Here is an 11,371-nt window from a genome sequence, read left to right as displayed (position 1 = left end):
GAAAGAAAGAAAAACAGTAATTCAGTAAATAGTCTAACACCAATGGCACTTGACAGTATTTGGAATGTTTCATACCCAAGAATCTCCAGCTATGTGAAAAAGGGAGGGATGTGCCCTTTCTTTGTTCTCAGGAACATTGGCCATTATAATTATATAGTATCCAGTTTTGGTTTCTTTTTCCTTTCCATTTATATTCTTGTAAGGTATATATGTGTGTATACATATGTATACATATATATATATATATACATACATACACATATGTGTATGTATTATAAATACATACACATATGTTTTCTGGGATTACTTTTTCCAACATTAGTTTATATATGCATATTTCTCTGTATTCATTATATTGTTTCTTATGGCACAGTCATATTTCATTTCCCTAGCACAATTTGTTCAATTATCCTCTTATCTATGCTTTATATTTTAACTACAATTTATCCATTGTACCTAAAATATATTTCAAAGAAATGAAATGTATCATCCCCATATGAGCAATAGGGTAGATACTACTTAACCATTTTAAAGATAAGAAATAGAAACAGTCTCCAATGGATTTGTCTAAGTTTAAAATCAGCAACATTTTTTATAACTTTATATTTTAACAACTCAATTAAACTTTCTCTTCTTGAGGGAAAGGAGTGTGAAGGATATAAAGAAATATACTGTATCACATGTAGAACTTTTCAGTTTAGTTGAGAGATTTTGTTTATTACAAACTCAAATCTGTTTACACTCCAAGTAGCTGAGCTGTAAGGAGCTGAAGCAAAGTACTGTAACCTCAGCATATGAGGCTCGGTGGATGATTTCCCCTAGGCAAATACTACCATCTTGCTAATAACAAGGGACAAGACTATGTGGTTTTTCATTTAGTGTAAGGCCATTTTAGATGCAGCTGTAGGCTTAATTTATTTTTTCTTTCTTTTTTTTTTTAAACAACTTATTTCCTCCTCTGTTATCGTGCAATTGTGAGTCATTTAGGGAGGAAGCTCTACCCCTTAAAGAGTTCAGAGGTAATAACTGTATTTGAAAGGATGTAGGAAGGTTGTACCTTGGCCATAGTGGTAGCCTGCACTACTATCTTTAGAAGATGGCATTGAATATAGGCCAGGCAGTGTTTATACATAAATTCAAAGACTCACAGGATAGAGATGAATGGTCCTTAGAAATTGGTTATCAAAGCTAGGGCGTTAAAGAATTGTATCCAACCTTTATTTTACAGATCGGGTCATTGAGGCTTAGGGAGGAAATAGGGAATTTTCAGTGTCCTTCACAATTATCTGCCCATAAAAGGTGCCTAACAACGTCTGGAGAATCGAAAACAAGTTTTCCAGTCCACTTTCCGATCTTCTGGAAAAGTAGTTGGGCAGGAAACCTGGCGCCAGGAAAGCTTGTGTTTTTATCCCAGCTCCTTCAGTCCCTCTCCAAGCTGGGAGCCAGTCCCATCCTCCATTCAGGTGAGAGTTATGGAAGGCCCCGCAGTGATGGGGGGAGGGGGAAGGCGGGAGAGATGGCGCACTGAGGGGGAGGGCACTTCGGCGCCCCTTCCCAGCATTGCCCTCCCAGCATCCCTCAGACCCAACCCGCCCCATAATCTAGTTCCCCAATCTCGCGAGACTCCGCTCAGCTTCTTCCTCAGGTTTACCTACCCCCACTCCTACTTCCGTCCTTTACAACCGGGGTTAGACCGAGACGGACAGTCTGAGCCCTCATTACTGCTGGGGAATGTAGTTCTGGCCATTTAAAATTCGTAGGCTCTTCCGGAGCGAGAATGCCCGATAGGCGGCCAAAGACTACAACTCCCAGCAGTTCTTGAGGTTTGTTTTTGTTCAAAAAACCCCATCCCCCTCCTACCCGCCCCCAATTCCTTGCAGAGACACACATATACATAACAGACACATAGACACACATAGACACACATAGACACGCACACACACGCATACACACACGGTCGCGCTCTCTCTCACACGCACACCTACTCACCAACTCACCAGGACGAAGGAAAGCCGCTGTCCCATTCCCCACTCACTTTCCCTCACTTACCCCCAACCGCGGCGGTTCCGCAAGGAGGCCCAAGGCCTGAACTGGGGAAAGCGGCGCGCGACGGCGGCGGCGGCGGCGGTGGCGGCGGCGGCGGCGGGGCGGGGCGGACGCCAAAGCCGTGACCTCTGACCCCGTTGTTATGTGGGTCCGCCGCATTCCTTAGTGATCGCGGGGCCGCTGCCGCCGCTGTGGTAACGGGCGCATCCGGGGCGCGTGGAACGACCGCCTCCGTCTCCTCTGCCACCACTATCTCCACCCGAACTCTTCCTTCATCTTCTCACGTCCCCTGCCCTAGGCTCGGGCCTCGCGCCGCCGCCACGCGCCCCCAGCCGCCGGCCTCAGTCCCAACGCCGCCCGGCCCCTCGTGCCCCGTGCCCACCCGGTCCGCGAGGAGGCCCCGCGTGCCGCCGCCCCCGCCAAGGAAGAGGAGGAGGAGGAGGAGGAGGATGAAGGACAAACAGAAGAGGAAGAAGGAGCGCACGTGGGCTGAGGCCGCCCGCTTGGTAAGGAGGGGGAAGGGAAGGGGCTCCACACGGGTCTCGGGGTGAGGGGGGGGCTGGTCTTGCTTTCCTCTCTCCCTCAGACTTACGAGGGCTGGGGTGGGGGGCTTCCACTGCAAGGAGCGAAGGAAGAGGGGGAGGGGCGGGGCTGCCCCTCCCCCCCTATAACGGAACGTGCCCCACCCCTCCCCCCATCTCGGTCTTGCTTGGCGCGGGGGATGGAAGGCGGCCTCTTTCGTTGACTGGAACTTCTCTCTTTCCCCCCCACCTAAATGAACGGACCATTCCTCGGAGTAACAGACGAGAGTGGGGAGAAGCGGGAAGGTGGTGGGAAATATTTAGGCTTACTCATCCCAGTCCCCCTCCCAAAATTTTCTGGCGTGAGTGAACTGTAAGGTTTTTTTTCCCCTCCCCTTTTCATCTTTGGCCATGTTGGAATTCACAGTTAGATTTTCAAGGTTTTCCTGCCACCTCCCGTCATTCTTTGGGGGAGGGTGGTGGTTATGAGAGCATAGTCTCCATTCCCGAGAAAAGATCAGCCCATATGTAGTAAGCGGGGTGGTGGGAAAGAGCTTAGTTTTAAGAGGGCAGATGGAACTCAGCTGGTATGACAGAATCGTCCCCAGTTTAACAGGGTGATGGCAAGGTTTTAGTCCTGAGACTCCCTCCTTGAAGTTTTTTGTGTTAACCAGCCGAATTTCTTCAAACTCCCCCGCCCCCTTTCCCCCACTGGATATAATTTCTCCTTCCTCAAATCTCTTTGCACTTATGCAGTTTATGTTCCATTTTGTTTTGTAAATGCTTTCCTTGCTAGATTGTAAACTCCCCGAGGACAGGGAATTATTCAAGTATTATTCTTCTGTGCATTCTTCTGTTGCCAGTTTGGGTACTCCTCTAATGATATTTAACATACATAAGAATTGAAATTGTGTAGTGAAACCAATAGGTATTTAGATTAAAAAAAATTACGGAACAGAGGTACGCACTTGGGAAAGTTTGTTTGCCAGTTTTATTCCATATATATGTCCACTTGTGAATATCTTTATTTTTGTACTCAAGAAGCTTGACAGACCAAAGAAGTGTTTCAGTTAAGAAATCCTTTAACTAGGATTGTCAAGTAGAAAGTTTCATTTTAGAATCTAAAGTTTTTTTTTTTTTTGACTATGGTACATCTGTTTTTGTTCAGTGAAATATCAGTGCAAAATCCAGGTCTTCAGAGCAAGGCCTAATGAAGTATATGGTGGAAAAACTTAAAAAATTGTACTGGTTGCAATAGTAACAGGTGGTTACTTTTATCACAGCACTGTTTTAGTAGCTAAGTCAAAATTCGTTTTTCACTTTTCTATGTTCACATTGTAGTGCTTGTAAAGAGGTATAATTTATTTTTAATGATAAATGAACAAATTTCTAACTTTTACTCTTACATTTTATTATGAAGTGAGATTCATACCTCTCAAGTCTTATATAAAAGGCAGATAATTGATGTGAATGGAGTTGATCTTTGTATATGGGTTTAGGGGGCATTTTTCTTATTTATATCCTTGTATACTTCATTGGACTCCTTTATTACTGATTTACAGGAAATTGAATATTTGTTCTTTAGAATTTTCTACTAGCATTTACTGGTCAGTTTACTGAGGACATTTGTTGGCTAAGAATTGGCAGTTATTAGCTTTTTATTGCTGTTAGCTTTGTCTTGGTTTGAGATTGAGTATTCCAGAATGTGAGAAGTAAAAAGATGTTAGAGATATTGTAGTCTTTGTCCTCTTCATTCTACACAAGAGAAATCTGAGCTCTACAGAAGTTAATGGTTTTTCCCAAGGCCATTAGATAGTTTAGTGTCAGAGGCAGAACTGGAACTGCTGTCTCCTTGATTCTCTGTGCATTGTTGTTGGTGTTTTTTTTTTTTTTTTTTTTTTTTGAGGCCTCTGTTATTCTGAAGTTTTTCTCTGATTAAAAAATGAGTATTTATGCCTGTTAGTTAGATCCTCCAAGATAATTCAGATTTCCTGTGTTTTAGAATTTCCTCACCTGGGAAAAGATTGGAACTGAGAAAGAGCTGCATTAGAGAATTTATATTACTCATTTTTCTCCCTCCTAGAAGTAAGTAGAGCTTAGGGTTTTCAACTGAAACACTTTTCTGAAGTTTTTGTGATGATAATGTATTGCTATAGGGATTTAGGATTTTAGCCATGGTAGCCACTCTAAAGGGATTCATTTGCTTTTATATTTTAATATTAATTGAAGCTTCCCTGAAATCTGTGTTGATTGTATTTTAATAAAAATTTAAAAATCTGTTGATTTTTGGTTCTCTTTGCTTCTTTTTTTTTTTTTAAGAATTGAGGATTGATATTTTGTTAGAATTTTGGGGGTATTTGAATTTTCAGTGATCTGGTCTCTTAACATAAATGTCATTCTGTTTCTGGTTTGACAGCACAACTTCATGCCAGATTGTCTAAAGACCAAGTAGGCCCTTATAAAGCATTCTTTTCAGTATCATCTTAAATCCAAGAAAAATGGACTCTTTTGGAAACCTGAATTTTACATATTCAGATGTATTGTAAGGTATAATTTTGTGGTTTTCATGTCTTGTGTTTGTATACTTTCCATCCTTTTTTTATTTTTTGAGAGGGAAGGGCGCATGGACAGAAGAATTACTTTATATAAATTACACAAATATTAAAAGACATTGCAGCTACTAAAGATTGAAAACTTATTAGAAGCTTTTTTTTTGGGGGGGGGGGGTTAATGTTATAAATGAATATATAGTCCTGAAGGAAGGATAAGATAAATCTAACAAATTTGATTTGAAAGGAAATGGACTGATAAGATAACTAGATTAATTATCTTGATCAGAGTTCTAACACCCTTTTAGCCTGTCTTAAATTGATGTATGCCATCAACTCAGATGTACTAAATCGCCTCACATTATCCCTAATCCTGCTCATGTCAGTTTAGTATTGGTAATCTCTAAGAGAAAAACATTTCTTTTTTGGTGATGGAAGGAATAGATGGGAGCAGAGATTCATGTAATGTCGGCTATAGGTTATTATGTTTTTAGAGAAAAACCATTGTAGCATAGGTCTTTGGGTATGTAAACTCTAAAAGGAATGATATTCTTGATTAACTCAGTTGTTCCTTAAGTTTATGTTGCTGAGGAGAAAAAGTTTTTCATTCAAATATTACATACTGTCTTTAGTTGTCAAAACTAGATGTTAATAGGGAATGGCATAGTTAGTGAAGGTGTTAGTTTTGGTACATTTCTTCTTCTTTTTGAAAGATGAATGCTTTCCAAATTGATTATTTTTAAATAAGTCTTTATCTGAATTTGAGAAACTTCATCATATGTACTGTCTTTCACTTTGATTTGTGATTTGTATCATACTTTCTTCTTGATGTAAAAAAGAAAAATTTTGAATACTTAATTACTAAAATAGAAAACACACCATAGAAAGGCAAGGTGAAATTAGGAATAGAAAGAATACTGTAGAATTGTCTTAAGGTCAACATCTTTTAATGTTTGTGTATGTTTATGTAATGTGAAGGCACTTTTTTTAGAAGTCTTTCAAAGAGTCAGTTTACAAAATTTCCACTTTATTAAATAGGCACTTTTAGTTCTTGGTTGTGGGGATGAGGAGAGTGAAAAGAAGTGGGGAAATGGGCCTGAGTTTAAATCTCAGCTCTACTGAGGGCAAGTCGCTTAATATCTCTGTACCATCCTTTTTCCAATTTTTTTGAGGCAGCAATTCATTTTAATGGTTTAAGCTTTTGAGAACCTAGTGTCACTTTTCTACCGTGATTGAAGCATTCATTGGAATAGAGATTGGAGAGGCTCATCATCAAGTTGGGTACAGTTGGTTTTTAAAGACCAACTTTTGTATACTGTAAGTGGTTGTGATTTGTCTCTGTCAGCAGAAACATCTACCCTGATCCAAATGAATGAACATAGGCTATATTCTTGTCCTTCAAAAAGTCATAGCCATTAAGGTTGTGATTATTTGCTTTTTTCTTTTTTCTTCCTTTAGAAGAGCAATATTGCTAATATTACTTAACTTCTTGAAGTGAGATAGCAGCTGTAGCTCACTAAGAAAATACTACAGTGACTCAGTTATAGCTGATTCTGACATAAAAGGGACATTGTTAGTTTTATCTCTTTTTTGGCACTATTCACACTGAATTGTAGCATCATATTGCCAAATTGTAAAAAAGCACTGGATAGCTAAAATCAGAATTTCACAACACACTGGCAAAAGTCACAGTTTAAAATGAGGGTCCTAATCAAACTTCCTGAGGAAAAAAAACCTTATTTTTTTTCTGTCTTGTAATTTATGTAGTGTAACAGAATGTAATCTTATGGTTTAGCCACACTTAACACCTTCTTTTTATACTAAATAGTAACCAGGGTTTCAAAAACTTTGTGCTGCATAAAAGGCATGCTAAGAAAGATGATTACTCACTTAGGGTTGAAAGTCAGAAATTTAGTTAATTGCCGCTATTCCAATACTACATATCAATTTATTTTTTTTGCTTGTAATTTGTCTTACCTAACTTCATTTTAATGTGGAAATATGATTAGCAACTCTGAGTTGAATCATAATTCATATAGGTCCATCAATGTAAGTGGGAATTGTTGACTGAAATGTGGATATTTTATATTTTTTTAGGTATTAGAAAACTACTCCGATGCTCCAATGACCCCAAAACAGATTCTGCAAGTCATCGAAGCGGAAGGATTAAAGGAAATGAGGTTTGTATTGACTTTTTGCCTTAAAAGGAACATATCTCCCTCTGTAACGATTGTTTTGGTTCTTATGGGAGTGTATACATATGTATGGACAGCTAGGTAATGCAATGAATAGAGTTCAGTCCTGGAGGCAGGAAAAACCTGAATTTAGACACCAGCTATGTGACCCCGCTCATGTCACTTAACCCTGTTTGCCTCAGTTTCCTCATCTATAAAATGAGCTAGAGAAGAAAATGGCAAACCAGTCTACTATCTTTGCTAAGAAAACCCTAAAAAAGGATTAAAAAGTTGGACATGACTGAAAAAGACTAAAAAATAATGTATATATCTATTCATATTCCTGAGTAGTATTTTGTGTAAAATTTCCAGTTTTTTTTTTTTTTTAATTGGGAAAGGGAGTTTGAACATCCACATTTCCATTAAGAAATGGCAATATTCTGGGATTTTGTGTGTGTGTGTGTGTTGGTGGTAATGGTGGTTGTTTGTTTTAAACCTGATTTTCAAGCAGCTGCAGTTTGGGGCTTGCATATTTATGTAGAGTCAAGTTGCATATTCTCTTATATTTCTTTTTACTTCAGTCATCAAAAAGGTTGTATATCTGGACTGTGTAGCATTCTGTTGTGCTTTACTCTTTCTACTTCCAAAATTCTTTAGGGTCAGAGAACCTTTCAGAGCATATTTGGCATTTTTTATCTACTCTAGTATTAACAGTTAACATCTATAAATTGCTTTGTAGTTCTGATAAAATGTATCTCATTTGATCTTTATAGTTTATCTTTACAGTTGTCCTTGATGGTATAGGCAAAGCACATGTCCTTTTCATTTTTGGATAAGGAAGTTGAGGTTTAGAAATGAAACTATGTATCCAGGATCTAACAAGCTAATATGTAGAAAATCAGGGATTCTAGCATACGTCTTTTGTCTACACATCCATTGTTCTTTCTCACTTAAACCATGTTATCAGTAGCAGTTCATAATATGAATTCATGATAAGTGTTATATTTTGGTGTATCTTTTATCATTTACCCTATTATCTTTTTGTATTTTCCAAAAGAACAGAAACAAAAAGGATTGTGATGATTGGAAAATCAAAAATCAGTGGTTGTCTTTAATTTCTTTCTCATGTTTTTCTTTCTTTCTTAATTTTTTTTTTAATGAAGTATAACCTTTTCATGACTATTAGGACCAAAAACTTGGGGCACATTTTAAGATTGAAAAAGTGTCCAGGTTCATTTCTAGTTCTCTTGACTGAAGAAATTAAATCCATCCAGAGTGGAGGGATTAAGACAATGTTCTTCATTGGTTGTATCTTATTTAGATGAAGGCCATTTACTATTTGGTATCATAATTATGCTTCCTTTTTATTTTTATGAGCCATTTCTCATCATGCTGTTGTCTATATTGCTATTTGAACTACTATGTCAATAATAGCCAAATTAATCCCATTGGGAGAGATGAAATTCGGAATGTTAACTTGTTTCTGCTTCTTGTTCTTGTAGAAATTATGAAACACACATGATGGTTTGTGATTAGTGAACAGCTTTGTAATTTATAGACAGAGGTATAGTGTGTGGGAGTCATATTGTTCAGAGAGGGACTTTGCCAGCATGCATTACTCCCTTGTAGCAGAACTATTAGAACACCCACTCATTACTCCAGATTTTGAAAAAATTAGGGATTTAACTTGGTGAGAGATTTATAGCATCCAGTATAACCAAAGCAGAATAAGTAATTGACTTAGTTATTTAGAGATTTTAAGAATCAAAGTTTATTTTGATATGCTGATTAAGTCAGATCCTTTTTCTTTGGAGGATGCTAAGTGATTATATTCCAGGCTTATTCCTGGAGTACTCATTTTACTATGCCATGCTGCAATGGGAAACCAGAAGGACAAGGGCAAGTGGCAAACAAATAGTAAGTACACTTAGATTTAAATATGCATCTGTCAGTGTTTTTGACAGTTATCAGTTTTCAATAAATAAGTATTTCTCCCACAGTGTTTACGTTTTGAGTGGCCTGCTGTGGAGACAAAAGAAATTGAACTGCTGGTGTTTTAACATTTTGTTAAATTTGAACATTGCCAGGGTGCTAAATTTGCTTTCATTTTGGGGCATTCTAGCTAAGTTTACTTGTGCTTCTAGGTATATATATACTTCTAGGTATATATAAATTAAAAAAAAATTACAAAATTATAATGGAGAAAAAAATAGTTGAAAGAAATTCTGGTACATTATACATATTAGAAAATATTTCATTATTGTCCTGATTGAGAAAAGCAACTTTCCTCTTGGTAACTGTTTTCCAAAACACAGAGCCTTTTTTGTTTTATTTTTTTCAGTTTCAAATTTTCTCCCCACCCATTCTATCTCTGTCCCTTGTCCTATCTCTTCTCCTCCCCCATCCTCCACCCACCTATCAAGAAGGCAATAAAGACAAAATACATTACAAAGATATATAGTCATTTTTTTCATTAATCATGTAGGGGGGAAAAGGCAAGAAAGAAGAAAATATGCTTCTATCTGTTCCCTAATTCCATACAGTCTCTGTAACTAAAAGTAGGGATTTTAATTCATCTTAAGTCCTATGGAATTGTAGTGCATTATTATGTTGACCAGAGTTATTGAGTTTCAATGTTGATCATTCTTATAATATTGCTATTGCTGTGTAGATTGTTTTGGTTCTGCTCACTTCACTTCATCAGTACATACATGTCTTCCTAGTTTTTTCTGAAACCATTTCCTTTATAATTTTTTAGAACATAGTGTTCTTTTATTTTCATAATGTATTTGGCTATTCTATTGATAGGCATCCTTCAGTTTTTAATTCTTTGCCATGACAAAAAGAGATGCTATAAATATTTTTGTATATATGAGCCCTTTTCTTTCTTGGATCTCTTTGAAATGTAGTAATTGTAATAGTATTGTTGGATTAAATGTATTGGTGAACCTCTTTAGCTGCCAGCATTTGTAATTTTCTTTTATTATTTTCTTAGGTAAAGAGTGGGTGTGAGTTGTTTTAATTTGTATTCTCTGATTAGTAGTGATTTAGATTCATGTGGCTGTTGATATCTTTGATTTCTTCCTCTGAAAACTACCTATTGATATATTTTAACCACCATCATTTGAGAAATAGTACTTATCCTTGTAAACTTGGCTTATATCTAAAATATACAGAGAACTAAGACCATTATCAGAGAAAATTGCTGCAAAGATTTTCCTCCAAATTTCCTCTTTCTCTTCTAATTTTAACTGCATTGGTTTAATTTATGCAGAAACTTGTAAGTTTTATATAATCAAAATTAATCCATTTTCCCTTTTAAACTTTTCTAGTTTGGTAATTTGGTCATAAACATGTCCCCTTTTCCATGCTAGATCTGACTGGTTATTCCTTCCCTATTCTACCAATTTGCTTGTGATAGTTTTTATTCCATACCCATTATGAACTTATTTTGATATATTGGGTGAAATATTAGTCTGTGCCTAATTTGTTATGCCAGCTTATTTTACAGTTTTCCCAACAATTTTTTGCCAAATTGCTCTAAAAGTTGGGCTTTTTATTTAGGTTTTATCATACATTACTCTGTTTTACTATATTTATTTGCTTTTGTGTGTTGTGTACTTAATTGTCCCACTAATCACCCTCTCTATTTCTTAACTTCTATTTCTCTATTACTACCAAATTTTTGATGTTTATAGTTTTGTAGTATAGTTTGAAATCTGATACTACTAACCCCCTTACTTGACTTTTTTCTCTTGATATTCTTGATCTTTTATTCTTTCAGATAAATTTTGTTAGGATTTGCTAAAAGTAATTCTTTGGTAATTTAATTGGTATGGTATTGAATAAGTAAATTAATTTAAGTAGTATCATTTTTATAATATTTACATAATCTGCCTGTGAGCCATTAATATTTCTCCAGTTATTTAGATCTGTTTTTATTTGTGTGACAGGTGTTCTATAATTGTGTTCATATAGTTCCTTTGTGTATCTTGGCAGGTAGATTCTCATGTATTTTATACTGCCTAGTTATTTTAAATGGAGTTCCTCTTTCACTTCTTTTCTGCTGAGTTTTGTTGGT

The 11,371-nt window shown here is 36.8% G+C and overlaps 1 protein-coding gene across 3 annotated transcripts in view; it reads left to right on the top strand.

Moving 5' to 3' along the window:
* The first annotated feature begins 304 nt into the window (after positions 1-304).
* Positions 305-11,371, top strand: part of ASXL1 (ASXL transcriptional regulator 1) — a 70,432-nt gene continuing 59,365 nt past the window's right edge. For 2 of the 3 annotated variants that reach the window (XM_051979371.1, XM_051979370.1), the window contains exons 1-2: positions 2,751-2,929; positions 7,214-7,296. In XM_051979371.1, the coding sequence (XP_051835331.1) occupies positions 2,822-2,929; positions 7,214-7,296 (191 nt within the window). In that variant the 5' untranslated portion in view covers positions 2,751-2,821. Of the gene's footprint in view, positions 2,553-2,750; positions 2,930-7,213; positions 7,297-11,371 lie in introns of those variants that run through there. The other variant, XM_051979372.1, reaches the window with a different exon arrangement.

This window comes from Antechinus flavipes, chromosome 2, assembly GCF_016432865.1.
Source record: "Antechinus flavipes isolate AdamAnt ecotype Samford, QLD, Australia chromosome 2, AdamAnt_v2, whole genome shotgun sequence".
NCBI lineage: Eukaryota > Metazoa > Chordata > Mammalia > Dasyuromorphia > Dasyuridae > Antechinus > Antechinus flavipes.
The sequence above is the reverse complement of the archived record's forward strand: the minus strand, read 5'-3'. Positions and strand labels throughout refer to the sequence as shown.